A 17,292-nucleotide genomic window follows, 5' to 3' on the forward strand; every position below is an offset into this window, starting at 1 on the left:
CCCATGGCAACAGAACGCCTTCTCAGGCATCCTGCTGTCCATGGTGCTCAACAGATCTGTGCTAAAGGCATAGATCTGTTCAGACAAAGTGTAAGTAAAATACAGTACACTATATATTGTACTGTATTATACAGACATCAGACCCACTGGATCTTCAAGAACCAAGTGGGTCTGGGTCAAAAAAAAAGTAAAAAAAAAGTTTTAAAAAAAAGTAAAGAATCAAAAACACACATTTATCACCGATTAAAAAATAAATAAATTCCATACACATTTGGTATCGCCGCGTCCGTAACGACCTGATCTATAAAACGGTCATGTTACTTTCCACGCACGGTGAACGCCATAAAAATAAAAAAATAAAAAACTATGAGGAAATTGAAATTTTGCCCACCTTACTTCCCAAAAAAGGTAATAAAAGTGATCAAAAAAGTCGCATGTACGCCAAAATAGTACCAATCAAACAGTCATCTCATCCCGCAAAAATGATACCCTACCCAAGATAATCGCCCAAAAACTGAAAAAAAACTATGGCTCTTAGACTATGGAAACACTAAAACATGTTTTTTTTGTTTCAAAAATGAAATTATTGTGTAAAACTTAAATAAATAAAAAAAAGTATACATATTAGGTATCGCCGCGTCCGTATCGACCGGCTCTATAAAAATATCACATGACCTAACCCCTCAGGTGACCACTGTAAAAAAAAACAAAAATAAAAAAAAAACATTTTTTGTTATCTTACGTCACAAAAAGTGTAATAGCAAGCGATCAAAAAGTCATATGCACCCCAAAAATAGTGCCAATCAAACCGTCATCTCATCCCGCAAAAAATGAGACCCTACTTAAGATAATCGCCCAAAAACTGAAAAAACTATGGCTTTTAGACTATGGAGACACTAAAACATTGTGTAAAACTTACATAAATAAAAAAAATTGTATACATATTAGGTATCGCCGCGTCCGTGACAACCTACTCTATAAAATTACCACATGATCTAACCTGTCAGATGAATGTTGTAAATAACAAAAAGAAAATGTGCCAAAAATGCTATTTCTTGCTACCTTGCCGCACAAAAAGTGTAATATAGAGCAACCAAAAATCATATGTACCCTAAACTAGTACCAACAAAACTGCCACCCTATCCCGTAGTTTCTAAAATGGGGTCACTTTTTTGGAGTTTCTACTCTAGGGCTGTATCAGGGGGGCTTCAAATGGGACATGGTGTCAAAAAACCAGTCCAGCAAAATCTGGCTTCCAAAAACCATACGGCGCACCTTTCCCTCTACGCCCTACTGTGTGCCCGTACAGTAGCTTACGGCCACATATGGGGTGTTTCTGGAAACGGCAGAGTCAGGGCAATAAAGATACAGTCTTGTTTGGCTGTTAACCCTTGCTTTGTTAGTGGAAAAAATGGGTTAAAATGGAAAATTAGGCAAAAAAATGAAATTCTCAAATTTCATCCCCATTTGCCAATAACTCTTGTGCAACACCTAAAGGGTTAACGAAGTTTGTAAAATCAGTTTTGAATACATTGAGGGGTGTAGTTTATAGAATGGGGTCATTTTTGGGCGTTTTCTATTATGTAAGCCTCGCAAAGTGACTTCAGACCTGTAGTGGTCCCTAAAAATTGGGTTTTTGTAAATTTCTGAAAAATTTCAAGATTTGCTTCTAAACTTCTAAGCCTTGTAACATCCCCAAAAAATAAAATATCATTCCCAAAATAATTCAAACATGAAGTAGACATATGGGGAATGTAAAGTCATCACAATTTTTGGGGGTATTACTATGTATTACAGAAGTAGAGAAACTAAAACTTTGAAATTTGCTAATTTTTCTAAATTTTTGGTAAATTAGGTATTTTTTTATGCACAATTTTTAATTTTTTTTACTTTATTTTACCAGTGTCATGAAGTACAATATGTGACAAAAAAACAATCTCAGAATGGCCTGGATAAGTCAAAGTGTTTTAAAGTTATCAGCACTTAAAGTGACACTGGTCAGATTTGCAAAAAATGGCCAAGTCCTTAAGGTGAAATAGGGCTGAGTCCTTAAGGGGTTAAGGCTCAGCAGGGCTCTTCCTATATAGGATGCATCCAGGACGTGACGGGTGATTTGGTAACTGAAAATGGAGAAATTCTTAGGGTATTTAGTGGATACTATAAAAAAAAAAATACTATATTCCACTAGGCTACAGTGTAGGGAAAGTGAGATTCACTCAATTCCACTGGCAAGGCTGACGGAGGAACAGAAGGCGAGTCTTGAAGAACCCTATAAGTTTGGAGGAACTTGAGGAAGAAGTGAAGGGACTACCTAATGGAAGAGGCAATAATAGGAGTGTTCCCTAAACCTGGTAAAGACCCCACCCATCCGGAATCCTATAGGCCTATATCTCTGCTATGTACAGACATTAAGCTCTTGGCCAAAGTACTGGCCAATAGGTTAGTGAAAGTAATCCTTAGGCCTCCTGCACACGACCGTTGTGTGCACCCGTGGCCGTTGTGCCGTTTTCCGTTTTTTTTCGCGGACCCATTGACTTTCAATGGGTCCGTGGAAAAAACGGAAAATGCACCGTTTTGCAGCCGCATCCGTAATCCGTGTTTCATGGCCGTGAAAAAAATAGGACCTGTCCTATTTTTTTCACGGCCAACGGTTCACGGACCCATTCAAGTCAATGGGTCCGTGAAAGAACACGGATGCACACAAGATTGGCATCCGTGTCCGTGATCCGTGGCCGTAGATTAGTTTTTATACAGACGGATCCGAAGATCCGTCTGCATAAAGCTTTTTCAAAGCTGAGTTTTCACTTCGTGAAAACTCAGAACCGACAGTATATTCTAACACAGAAGCGTTCCCATGGTGATGGGGACGCTTCTAGTTTGAATACACTACAAACTGTGTACAAGACTGCCCCCTGCTGCCTGGCAGCACCCGATCTCTTACAGGGGGCCGTGATCAGCACAATTAACCCCTTCAGGTGCGGCACCTGAAAGGGTTAATTGTACTATCATATCCCCCTGTAAGAGATCAGGGCTGCCAGGCAGCAGGGGGCAGACCCCCCCCCCCCCCCCCCTCCCCAGTTTGAATATCATTGATGGCCAGTGCGGCCCCCCCCCCCCCCCCCTCTATTGTAATTATTCGTTGGTGGCACAGTGTGCGCCGCCCCCCCCTCCCTCCCTCTATTGTAATAATTTGTTGGTGGCACAGTGTGCGCCCCTCCCTCTATTGTAATAATTCGTTGGTGGCACAGTGTGCGCCCCCCATCGGCCCCCCCTCCCTCTATAGCATTAACAACATTGGTGGCCAGTGTGCGGCCTCCCATCTCCCCCCCCCCCCCCCATCATCATTGGTGGCAGCGGAGTTCCGATCGGAGTCCCAGTTTAATCGCTGGGGCTCCGATCGGTAACCATGGCAACCAGGACGCTACTACAGTCCTGGTTGCCATGGTTACATAGCAATAGTACAATAGTAGAAGATTCATACTTACCGGCTGCTGCGATGTTAGTGTCCGGCCGGGAGCTCCACCTACTGGTAAGTGACAGCCTCAGGTCTGTGCGGCGCATTGCTAAATGAACTGTCACTTACCAGTAGGAGGAGCTCCCGGCCGGACACGAACATCGCAGCTCCCAGGTAAGTATGAATCTTTTACTATTGTACTATTGCTAGTAACCCGCTGCCACCAATGATCGGGGGGGGGGGGGGGGGGGCGCACACTGTGCCACCAACGATTTATTACAATAGAGGGAGGAAGGGGGGGGGGGGGGGAGGCGCACACTGCCACCAACGAATTATTACAATAGAGGGAGGAAGGGGGGGGGGGGCGCACTGGCCACCAATGATATTCAAACTGGGGGGGGGGGGGGGGGGGGGTCTGCCCCCTGCTGCCTGGCAGCCCTGATCTCTTACAGGGGGATATGATAGTACAATTAACCCCTTCAGGTGCGGCACTTGAGGGGTTAATTGTGCTGATCACGGCCCCCTGTAAGAGATCGGATGCTGCTAGGCAGCAGGGGGCAATCATGTACACAGTTTGTAGTATATTCTAACTAGAAGCGTCCCCATCACCATGGGAACGCCTCTGTGTTAGAATATACTGTCGGAAATTAGGTTTCACGATCTAACTCATATCCGACAGTATATTCTAACATAGGGGCGTTCCCATGGTGATGGGGACGCTTCAAGTTAAAATATACCATCGGATTGGAGAAAACTCAGATCCGATGGTATAAAAGGGACTCCAGACTTTACATTGAAAGTCAATAGGGGACGGATCCGTTTGAAATGGCACCATATTGTGTCAACGTCAAACGGATCCGTCCCCATTGACTTGCATTGTAATTCAGGACGGATCCGTTTGGCTCCGCACGGCCAGGCGGACACCAAAACGACTTTTTTTTCATGTCCGTGGATCCTCCAAAAATCAAGGAAGACCCACGGACGAAAAAACGGTCACGGATCACGGAAAAACGGGACCCGTTTTTGCGGACCGCAAAAAAATACGTTCGTGTGCAGGAGGCCTTAGTCTGATACACAGTGCCCAAACTGGCTTTATGCCGGGTAAGTCCACCGCCATCAACATTAGAAGACTATATCTTAACCTACAGATGTCTAGAAAGGGGGTGGGAGGTCATGCTATTCTTTCACTTGACGCTGCGAAAGCTTTCGACAGCGTTGAGTGGAAGTTTCTGTGGGAGGTGATGGCAGCCATGGGCTTCGGCCCAAGATTCATGTCCTGGGTGAAATTGGTCAGCCAAGGGCTTGTTTACGCATAAATGGAATGATGTCTGGTACGTTAGTCTTATGGAGAGGCACACGTCAGGGTTGCCCCGTCACCAATGCTCTTTGCATTGGCTATAGAACCCCTGGCCCAGATAATACGCAATGATCCTAGAGTGACAGGTCTAAAATACGGAAGCATAGAGGAGAAAATTGCACTATGCTGATGACATGCTGTTATTTCTGAACACAGTAGAACACTCTCTGCCTCATGTAATGAAGGTAATTGAAGATTTTGGGGTCTACTCGGGTGTAACAAAAAAACTGGGACAAATCAGTAATGCTTCCTCTGGACCCTGTGACAGTGTCATTTCAGGACAAAATAGCCCCTTTACAAATAGCTACCACTTTTTTTTTTTAATCAGATCCTTTTTTTTAATTAATATTATATGATCAGTGCAATTACACCATATAACAAGCGAAAATGCAATATACAGTGTTACAATTGAAATAACATACTGGGGTAGACGGAGGTACAGAGTATATGTGCATCCATACATAAATAAAGACAATGATCTGAAACCATCCCATCTGCCAATCTGCAAAATTCCAATGCTGAGCAATCAGTTTCCGGGCAACATAAAGCAAGCGGCCCAAAGCCACTCTAAGGTGATTGATCAAGCGCAAGCTCAGAAATATACCCCAAAATGCAGACTATGGGATCGGGTGGAATACATACTGAATAGGCTGATTGAACAGCAGTAATGATCTTCCCCCCCAATACATAGTCAATGTTGAACAGCGCCATAAAATATGGATCAGATCTGCCGATTCCTCAGCACATCTAGGACATTTAGCATCAGGTCTGACCCCAATTTTCTGTAAAAAGATTGGCGTTTTGTAAACTCTGTGTATAGTAAACAATTGCGAGAGCTTTCCACCCTCGCTCAAGGATGATCTGGGCACTGCCTCCAATATACCCGTCCATTGTTCTGGAGAGATATTACCTACATCCTGAACCCATTTCTGCATTCTAGACATCAGATGCGGCTCCAGATATTTATCCAGCAACCATTTATACGTGACAGAAATCACTCCTCTCCTCTCGCCTCCCGTCACAACATGGTGTAAAGCGGCGCTCAATACTGGCACAATTATTGGGGGGCACTCATTACTGGCACATTATTGGGGGGCACTCATTACTGGCACATTATTGGGGGGCACTATAGGGGCATCTACTGAGGCCACAAAGAAGGGGTATTTTATATGGGGGGGCTCTGTACAGTAGCATTTTATACTGGGACCCATTATGGTGGGTACTATGGGGAAGGGGGGAGAGGAGTACTATGGAGTCATCTACGGGGGGCACTAAGAAGGGGCATTTTGTACTTGCAAATTATGGGGGACACTGAGGGCATCTACTGGGGCACTATATATGGGGCATTTTCTACTAGTACATTATGTGGGGGCACTAGGAGGAAGGGGGGAGAGGAGCACTATGTGGGCATTTACTGGGAGCACTATATAGGGGTATTTTATACTGGCACATTATGGGGGCACTATGGGGACATTAGCTCAACTGGAGGCATTACATGGGGGGATTTTTTGCACTGTCATAAAGTAGAATTATTTCTACTGGGGGGGCATTATGGTGGGCTTTATTACTCCCCCATGGTATGACCCCCTAAGTAGCATCCTCCCCCTGCTCTGATATCACTCTGCCCCTTCTCCAAATCCTTATTATGAAATCTTTCTCATTAGGATAAAACACATCAGCTCCACCGAGCCCCCCAGCCAAAGTGTTGAAGTGGTGTTCGAGATCCCCAAGGGCCAAGCCAAATAATTGTAAGTTTTCATGTGAAATATGTTTGTTATGTACAGGATTCGTAGGATTCAAGGTTCGAAAGATTCGATAGAGTCGAGAACCTTTTCAGATTCGGATTAGAAAAAAATTGGATTCGTCCCACCTCTACCACCAGGATACATAATGGAATTGGGCTCAGTTATACGTCCCCCAGACAATATCCCCGAGCGTGCAGCTATTTTGCAAAACTTGCCAGAAATTGAGAGATATTACAAAAAAAATAAAAAATAAAATCAAGGGATGCAGTGCCCTCACTCCTATATGGAATAACCATAATTTACCAGAACTAAAAAGGATTGAGTGGCTTTGGTACATGGGAGGGTAGGGAAATTTATTGGATATCACAACTATATACAAACGGGACACTTAAAAGTTTTGAGCAATTGAAAGAGGAGTTTAACCTCACTAATTCCTACTTTTACCAGTACCTTCAACTACGACATGCCTTAGCATCGCAGGGGAAGATGTCTGGCCTCACCATACATGCGCCCATGATGGCGGAGCAGATTAGGAAGAGGGGAGAGACTAGGGTGGTGATCGCCACCTTTTATAAGTAGTTGCTGTCATTCTATCAGGAATGCTTGCCACTAACAGTCAAGGAGAGGTGGTCCTGGGGTGTGGGTCCCTTAACAGACTCACAATGGTGGGAGGTGCCATCCATGGGTCCCTTGTTATCTTTATGTGAGACACAGACTCTCACAATTATATTTGGTACATAGGGTATATAGGACACCCACATTTCTATACAGATTGGGTATACGTGAAACAAATTGCCCTAAATGAAGCACACACAATTCATATGTTCTGGGAGGGCGCTGCCCTGGGCTCTTTCTGGCGTGCAGTAATGGATATTATTTTTGAGGTATATAAAATCAGACTTCCTGCTGAACCGTTGACATGTATACTGGGCCTACTACAGGATGATTCCACAGAAGGACCTACTATTGGTATAAGCAGACTATTATATCAAGCTACGAAACTAATAGCCAAATATTGGATTAGTACCAATGTGCCAACCAAAGAGGAATACATTGCGCGTATGAATGTGATAATAAGGCTAGAGAGAGGAGTGCATTATAAAAGAAGAACTATTAAAAATTTGATTCTATATGGGGACCATGGTTGTCGACACCGGGGTTACCCTCCAGACGTCTTCTTTCCATTCAGTTGGGGAGAGACAATACAAGATAATGATAAAGTTAAAGGTAATTGAGGGTGATCAATTAGTAAAATATACTTGCGACAAGAAGTACAACACTACAGATTGGGAAAGGAGAGAGATATAGTGTTAATGTGGAATGGTGCGGTTCAGGGTGGGACATGCAATTGTACATGTTTAGTCTTCGACTACTGTTGTACCCATTTTGGGTATATACACATGTTCACACGTATGAATATGTGCTATTTTTGTTCAGGTACAAAAATGTTAAGAGAAGAATTTCAATAAAAATTATCTGATTTAAGAAAAAAAAAAAAAAAAAAAAAGCTGAATTGCATTATGGATTCCATCACCACAGACCATAACGCAATCCTATGACGGAATGCCTTTAGAGGCATTCCGTCATAGAATTGCGTTATCGTCTGTGGTGATGGAATCCATAACGCAATTCTGCTTTTACCACCAATCGAATCATGAACAAATTTCATAACATGAAATTCGCTCATCTCTAGTTTTTTTCGTTTTCCTTTCCTATCTTCCTTGAGCCATAACATGCTCTTCATTCTCTGGGTCAGTACGATTACAACGATACCCCATACGTATAGTTTTTTTAAAATATCTAAACAGTGTAAAAATAAATGTAAAACTTTGAAAAAAAATATATATTTTTTACATCACCTTATTCTGATCCCCATTACTTTTTTTTATAGTTATGTCTCCTGAGCTGTATTGGGGCTTATTTTTTGCGGGACAATCTGTACTTTTTATTAATACCATTTTAGAGTGTGTGTGACTTTTTGATCACATTTTATTATTTTTTTGAGTAAGAGAAGCAATAAAAAAAAAAAAAAGGCAAATTGGCCATTTTTACCCTTTTTTCCGTTACGCATTTGCCGTATTGGAAACTTTTTTTATGTTTTTAAATTCTTTTTTATATACGGTATTTAACATTTCTTAAAAAAAAAATTGTAATGATTTTAAGATCATATATGAGCCTATAAAATCTTTTTTTAATTTTTAATTTTGAACAATCATGTATTTTTAAAACGAGTTCATTACTGTCATTTGGTAATTTCTTATGGTGGTCTGCTATCTGCTGGCCAAAATAAGAATTGCAGAATGAATACTGTGGGTCTCTTCAGTGAGCCCCAGCGCATTCAAGGCAACTACCGATATCCCCATTGGCCGTGTAGGTTTTTGACACTTTAGATGCCGTGATCTCACTTAATCATGGCATCTAAAGCCTTTAATTACCACGATCGGCTTTATTGCCAGTCACAGTTTAGCCACAATTCTCTGCTGTTTGAAACAGCAGAGACCTGCCGGCCATGATGCCCGCTGCACGTGCGAGCGGGCGCCATGTTTACACAACGCTCGTAGCGAAAGGGGCTACCTCATATCAGACATTGATGGCATATCACAAGAAGATGCCATCAGTGCCAGATAGGTGTGGTTCCCACCTCTGGGACCTGTTCCCATTTCCAAAACAGGGCCCTTAAAATAAATGGAGAGCAGCCATCGGGTTCGTAACATTGTGTCCCATTTTTAATGGAAGCATGCATTGCTATTTTGTTTCCAGCAAATTTAATAGAATCTGCAGCAGAGGCTTTGAATGGAGTCTCTGACAAACGAGTCAGCCTCATGACAAAAATCCCCAAAAAGTTAAGTCATGTGTCACACCGAAAAATAATGCTCACTAAGAGCATTTATGAAAGATTACCTTTTACTGGAGCCCCATCCATAATTTCATATTTTGCAACAGTCTCAGTTTCAGTTGTGGTACTGGGACCTAGAAAACAAAAAAAATAAAAATTAATTTAAAATCACTACATATTTGTCCAGCTTTCCCCCTTACCATTAAAGGGGTATTCTGCTTTTGTGAAGTTATGCCCTATCCACAGTATTAAGATAACTATTAGATCGTGGGGGTCCCAACGGTAAGACCTTCAACAATTACGAGAACCTCATACCCCGTAGAGCCCCATGAAATGAACGGAGAGGCTGGTCAGGCATGCATGTGGCCGATCCATTTATTTCTATGGAAGGCCCGGAGATAGCCGATCCATTTATTTCTATGGGAGGTCTGAAGACAGCCAAGTTACAGATTCATTTGGGGTGTCTCCACGGGGTCTAATGATCAGTGGGGGACCCAACAATAAGACCCCCTCCGATTTGTTATCCCTTATCCTTTTGGACAGGGGATAACTTCAAATGCACCTTTATTACAGAACATAAGCATCACAGAACCAGCATATGGTATCATGAGCAAATCTCCATTTAAAGGGGCTGTCTGGTTTAAAGAGGAAACCGGACAACTCAAGGGATCCACCTGTAGTAGAGAACAGATTATTACTTACCTGACAGATCCTGCACCGGTGCTCTGGTTCTCCCGGCAGGGTACGTGACCGTGCCTCAGAAGTGCACTGAAGAAGCCTGTGACTGGCTGCTACAGTCATCTGTTGTCAATGTAACACTACTGCTGCAGCAAGGAAACAGAGCCCTGCCAGCGGTGCAGGAACAGTCAGGTCTCCCGAGTTGTTCGGTTTCCCTTCTAAAACTGGACAATGTTTAATTCCACATTAAAAAAAAAAAAAAAAAAAAAACACAACATACTCTGATATTTGACATTTATTGCACCTCATTTCTATATTTTTATTTTTTATTATAATTTATCCAGAGTCAGAGCTTAGTTTTCCCTGACCTGATCGCTCCGCTGTTCCATGTTGAGTCTGTTGGTCAGCAGAGATTTGAAGTGGATTCACAGGAGAGGTGATTTAATAAAGGAGAGGAGATCCATCTTACCTATTCCAGTAATTTCTTTTTTAATCAGCTGCAGTTCCATGTGCTGAATTTTTATTCTGACAAGTAAAAAGTAAATTTTCCCAACAATGACATCTTTTAAGTGGTACCTATGAAGAAAAACAGGAGAGAACCTTTTTTAAAAAAATAAAATAAAAATAAAGGAATTTGTGATGACAAAGTGCAAATATGAATATTTCTCTGATCATTTGGAATCCAGATGGAACGGAGGGCTGGAAGCGCGGAACTGCCCGAACCCTCAGACGGCATACCTGATGGTGACATGTAGCGGCCGCTCGGAAGAGTAAGTGCAGGCTCCGGAGAGCAGGACAGGCGAGAGGAGGGGGGGCTGGAAGCACCCAAATAAAATAGAAAGAGGAACCTAGGCCAAGGAGGAGGAGGAGGAGGAGCGGGGGTTCGGGCAGTTTGGTGAGGGAACAGACACTGGCCTTTTCTCCCCAGGTAAACAGAGGCCCGGCTCCTACAGACACTAAGCTAAAACTGATTAGCTCAGTGTGTGCAGGAGAGGTATAGCTGAGACCTGGAGCTGGTCCTCCACAATATGCAGGAGAAGGCATAGTCTAGTGATATGCCAACATAGCTGAAATATCCCTTTATAAATGTCTGCATACAATGATATTTAAAGTGTACCTAAACCTTCAGATATTTATTAAAACATTCCACATGTGAGGGAAATATTTGTTTTCCTATTGTGCTTTACAACCCGTACACAGCTGTGTCCAGGAGTATGGATTTCCCTTCTGCCGCACTGAGCGCTGTACAGCCTCGCAATCTTGGCGTAGGGTTGACGATGACAGATTTCACAGGCTCCAGCAGCTAAAAAGTCTAAAACAGTTTATTTTTCATCCAATAACTCAGTGATATCCAAGTTCAACAGTCACTTGTATAGTTCCACATGAAAATAATCACCAACAGCAACAAAGTCCCTGCACGTCTGGGTTTTTGCCTCACCTAGACACTATGTGAACACAATCAGGCTCTCAGCCAACAGGTCAGCAGGTTCCAAGACCAAATGAGCTTTTCTGCCCTGTTTTTATTCCCCCAGTAGCTACACCTGGGTTTGCCTGGGCCTATGGGAAATGGTTGTACTGGAGTGGGGAGGGAATGACAGATCCCACTACTACTCTACCCACCATTGCGTAAAAAAATTCAGACAATAAAACATTTAAAGAAAAGTCCCTCAGCAAGCCACACACTGCTGAAACGACCTAGCTTTCCTGGATTCTTTTAACCTTCCATCTTAGCATTCTAGGTGAGATATACATCCCCTGCAGTACTTTTCCAGACACCATTTTACAACTGGTAGGGGCATACATCGCTCCTCCTGCCTTTACCAGCACTGCTCTACTAAAGCCTGGCTTAGATGGGCTATTTCAGAATTAGCAGAGCAAGCACAGGCAGGAGGAGCGATGTGCTATGTCAGCCTCTACCCTGCTAGTAGCATGCATACCAGATCGGTACAGGGTATTAGAGTGGAGCAGTGCAGGGGCTCACATAGCATATTCTATGTCAGGCTTCAGCTAAGCAGCGCTGGTACAGGCAGGAGGAGCAATGTACGCTCCTGTCTGTACAATGCTCAGTGCAGCAGCTATGGAATCCGTACTCCAGTACACAGCAATCTACAGGTTTATGGACTTTAAAGAGTAACAGGCACCTGAAAAGCAAAAAAAAAATAATAATACAATATTGTATATATACACTCACAATAATATGTAATATTACAAGTATTCTTGCCCTCACATGTAGAATACGTTTTATTAAAGTGTACCCAAAGTTTTAGGTACACTTTAAAAGGGTTGGCCACTTTCCGGCTTCTTGTGGCCACTGTATTTAAGACTACCCATACATGATGTGTGACTATGGCTCTTACGAATATAGCCTCTGTTGATATTCTGTGCCGTTTGAGCCCTTCTTAGGCAGATCTTCTGTGATGTCTGCATACCCTGTCCATAAGATTGCCGCTGATGGAGGGTCATGTGACCAGACGCAGCACTCAGCCTCCCCAATTCAAACACACTGCGTCTGCACTAAATTCCAAACAGTCCAGACGGCAGGTGCAGTGTATCTGAATGGAGGAGACATCATATGGAGGTGATGTGTCTGGTCAACAGTCATTTTATGGACAGGACCTCCATGTGAACAGCACAAAAGAATGGGTAAACCAAGGGACATACCTTATGAACCATAGAAAATGGTAAGGCTATATTAGCAAGTGCCATATAAGCATCTTACAAACACATTTGGCCAACAGTAACCAAAAGGTGGCCAACCCCTTTAAGCCACATCCATAGCTATAAGGATACCACCTTCCTAAGGATTATTTGTGTGTAGAGAAAACAGTTCCATCTAATAGAGGTATGTCATATGTGCTTTATTACGCCCATGCTAAATGAGCTATTTATTAGTACTCCCCTACTAATAGGATACAGACACGGACATACAACATGTACGAATATATTTCTGGAGAGTTTCAAAACTGGAGAGAAGTACTTTCCTCCACTCCACAGCAATGGTATTTCCTATATATTTTAAACTAATTATAAGCAAACACTAATGAATATTCTTTTCCTAATCTGTTTCTATGTTTTTAATATTATTTTCTATACATGATCATAGGGGCAGTCATCTTCCCGGAGCTGCTGTTAACAGTATTAAGACTTATGGTTTACAGCAGCCACATGAACAGTAGGAACCTGTAGACTGTAAAGGACTCAGACTCCTCAGGGAGAGCGTTGTGGGCATGCCCTGTGCAGAGGTCGTTAAGGAGGGAGCGATCACCATAGTCTAGTGTGAATGGATGAGCACGTGTTGTATGTTACCCATCACTGTCTGTGATAATAAGATGACTTCTAAAAAGGGACCTGCACAGGACAGGAGGGGTCCACCCATTATGAAGTTCAGTGGTAAGTGTAAAAGCTAAAGCTTATAAAAAATAAAAATAAATATATGGAAAAAAAAAACAAACAGCAACAATAAATCCTAATAAATATGTTAAACCTAAAAACCGGATCCATTTACTGACCTTTTAATAAAGGTGATTAATCTTTCTACTTTAGGATCAGTGCGGTGTGTGTGTATTATGTTTCTAGTTTGTCATCAGTGCGGTGTGTATTACAGTCTTTCTAGTTTGTTATCATTGCGGTGTGTGTATTACAGTCTTTCTAGTTTGTCATCACTGCGGTGTGTGTATTACAGCAGATTCATGTTGGTACTAGTGAAAGTTTGGCATATTTTATTATTGGTACGTGCAGTGATAAAGTAGAGCACTCACTTAGATTTGTTGTATTCAAATTCTATGTGCAAGCAGTCCTCGATCCCAACTTCCATTTTGATAGAGTTGTTGACATCTGGATATGTGGCAAGCTGGTGAACAATTAAGTCATACTCCTTCACCAAGTCCGTCAGACGTCTCACTATTGTCACCTTTAAGAAATACCTGCAAAACAACCAATTTGCCAATGAGCACTACCGATATAAGGCACGCCAACAATTTTTGCAGTGATACTGCATTAAAAACCTGGAAACCTAGTCTAAATGCATACCAAAGTGCTTTATCCTAGAACTGTCCCATACATCAGAAGTGCGACAACTATATTGCACTGTGAATGCCAACACCTACCTTAATCTTACATTTGAACCTATGTAGGACTCGTATGGCTTCTCAACTTGCATGAATTCAAAATCGTAACTTCTGCTTTGCGTCAGCTCCCCAGGCAGGGCTAGTTCTTTGACAAGGTTTACAAACTCATGTGTATTGCTTTTATCACTGAACAGTTCTAAAATAAAAAAAGAAATACAGAAATGTAAAAAAAAATTAAAAATTTAAATCCGAATTTCAGTCTGGAACCATCTGTAGGAAGCAAGATTGCCTTAGACCTTATAAAATGTCTGTGGGCCAAAAATGGTGATATCTTCTCCTTACTGACAACCCACAGCAGCAAGTGGCCACCATGTCAGGCGACGTCTTTTCATAATGGATCACACATCATGGTGCAGCTCAGCATACAAGGAGGGGTTAGGGGGACACAGAAGATCGTTGAGGTGGTGTGGGAAAAAAATAAGTGAACAGTTTATTACACCATTTCTGGCCCACAAACCTCTATAAATTAGAAAATGTGTGCGATATTGCATCCACTGAACAGTACCCCAAAGTGCCAACCGGGGGGGGGGGGGGGGGGGGGCTTAAAAGGAACGCTAGGTTTGGGGCCACTAAAGCGTCATCATGTCCTTATGCAGCTGCGGTTTAACGTTCTAAATCTGCCCATCAGAACTGGCTGTTTTGGAAATGATGTAGTAAAAGAACTCCTCTATTACCGGAGAGGAGCTCGGCAGCTTTCAGCATAAGCACGTTGCACAGATGAAGAGGTGAAGTCGAAGGCAGTACCTTCCTCAGTGCAGTGCACCGGACACATCCCGGGTAATGGATCCGTTTTTGTAATTCTGAAATGAAAGCTTCCAACAGGGGCATATTGCAAATGACATACTGGTGGGTGACTGCCCCAACCTACTGAGGTGTTCCCTTTAAACTGCAAGTACTTCATGGTTTGGTGGCGATACATGTTGTGCATCACATGATCCCCGTCACCAGCTCTATGAAGGATTGCATCATTTCAATCTCCATACTTTAACACGTCTTGCACAGCGAGTTCCTCCTTAAAGCAACCGGCAGGCTCCCGCTTCCTAAGCCTTGGTATAGTTTGGCAATTTCCTGATAATTCGCTTTTTTCCCCCTTGGTGGTTTTGTAATCTCTATTTTATAATTATTCTGCCCTTGGTATAATGTAAATCATTTCCCCACCCCACCCTCCCAAATCCACACCACCCTTGTCTATATTATCTGTATAATATATAATCTGCTCTGGCAGAGAAGACGACTATTGGAGTTACTGTACCCGGCATAGCCAGATACCGCTGGATCCCCATCCACTATAATGGGATCCATCAGGTTTCCAGCATGAATGTCAGCTTTCTGCCGGAATTCTGGTAGAAAGTTCCTATTGATGCCGAAAACCCACTGGGATGTGAGCCTAGCCTTAAAGACGACCTGTCGCCCTTCCTGACATGTCTGTTTAGGTGACTATCTGCATTCCCCATGTAACAATTCTGGAGCATCTATCTGTATGGCTCTATGCTGTGCCATTGCTCTGTTATTTCCACTAGATTATAAATGAAATGCCAGCAGCTTGCAGTAAAGGTACAGAGGGGTGTTACAAGTTGGGAGTGTGTCCCTGCACAGTCTGACACGAGCAGCACTGATTGGACCGAGTCAGACACACCCACTATTGGTAACACCCAGCAGTACCTTTACAGCAGACTGCTGGCACTTTGTAAGTTTCTAGCAGGAATAATACAGGAGTGGCACAACAGAGTAGAAAAAGAATAGATGCTCCAGAATTCTTATTACATGGGGGATACATGTAGTTACTAAAACAGACATGTCAGGAGAGGTGACAGGTCCTTGTTAATTATGCGGAGCTGCAATACCAGATCAACCGATGTACAAGAGAGGCGCTTTCTAGAGGGGGGGGGGGGGTGTATAAACAGACCCGTTTCCTTTAGTCTCATTCAACCCCTATAAGTTTTGAGTACAGTATGATCTAATGCATTGCTAGATCTTTTTTTGTAATATGTTGACCTCCAAGTCTCCTGATTTCTTTCCCTTCAAATAATGGCACCCATTTCACCTGCAGAAGTGTCATGACCTGATGGGAGCAGCCCAAGACAGAGCACAGACAAGTAAGGAGTCTCTGCATGTAAGAAGTGTGTGAGCATAATAATGTCCCAGTCAATGTTGGCTGAGGGTGCAGAACATGATAGGGCTCATGTAGAAGAAATGAAGTCTTTCCTCGTGGCAACCAATCAGATCTCTTATTTTCTGAATTGCGTTAATAAAAAAAAAATTCTAAAATCACAGTTTGAAAGGGCATCTAAACCTTTCCCTCAAGGAACAGAAGGTGCGGCGGTGCTTTTCGGAGCGCCCTGCACCTTCAGCTTGCTCTGCTCTTGTAGCCTCTGTTTTCCACATGCTGCAAAAGCATATCAATTATTTTACTACTGTTTCACAGACTTCCATACATAATTGGGAGATACGCAGTGTGTGAACATGGTATCCGAATGGCCATAATAACCTATCAATGTCAACTGTTCATGTGACTTCTGACAAGCTGTTCCACAAACCTACTCAATGTGACTTTCATTTACTGCCCGTCTTCTCCATATCGTATTCTACAGAACGGATATTATACAAGCTCACCGATTTGTCCAACAAACTCGATTCGTATTCCCTGGTGCTCTAGTCTTTTACCGGGTTGCTTGAAGACTATATTGACCTAGAAAGAAGAATAGTCTTTAGGGTCCCATTTTCTTAATTACGTCTTGCCAAGTTTTAAACGTCTGACCATTGGGTCCCCCACTCTATAATGCTGAGTACTGTGAGCATAGAGATGGAGCAGCAGTGGATAGGCTACACCACTATTCAATTCATACGGGCAGACACAGCAGCCCCATCCCCCTTGTGATCAGAGGGGATCCCAGTGGTCAGAAAAAAAAACTAGATTTTTGTACTTAACGTAAAATCTGTTTCTCTTCCGTTCATTGGGGAACACAGGCTTGACCTTGGGTATAGCTATTGCCACTAGGAGGCGACACTAAGCACAAAAGTGTGAGCTCCTCCCTCCAGCTATACCCTTCCTACAAGGACTAGGCTAAATCAGTTTGTGCAAAAGCAGTAGAAGC

At 42.8% G+C, this 17,292-nt stretch overlaps 1 protein-coding gene across 1 annotated transcript in view; it reads right to left on the reverse strand.

Annotated features, from left to right (window-relative positions):
- Nucleotides 1-17,292, reverse strand: part of VPS26A (VPS26, retromer complex component A) — a 39,431-nt gene that overhangs the window by 8,063 nt on the left and 14,076 nt on the right. The window contains exons 3-7 of the mRNA XM_040438048.1: nt 16,811-16,886; nt 14,177-14,333; nt 13,829-13,993; nt 10,540-10,646; nt 9,458-9,526 (exon numbers count right to left, since the gene is read on the reverse strand). Of these exons, the coding sequence (XP_040293982.1) occupies nt 9,458-9,526; nt 10,540-10,646; nt 13,829-13,993; nt 14,177-14,333; nt 16,811-16,886 (574 nt within the window). The remainder of the gene's footprint in view (nt 1-9,457; nt 9,527-10,539; nt 10,647-13,828; nt 13,994-14,176; nt 14,334-16,810; nt 16,887-17,292) is intronic.

This window comes from Bufo bufo, chromosome 6 (genome assembly GCF_905171765.1).
Source record: "Bufo bufo chromosome 6, aBufBuf1.1, whole genome shotgun sequence".
Lineage (NCBI taxonomy): Eukaryota > Metazoa > Chordata > Amphibia > Anura > Bufonidae > Bufo > Bufo bufo.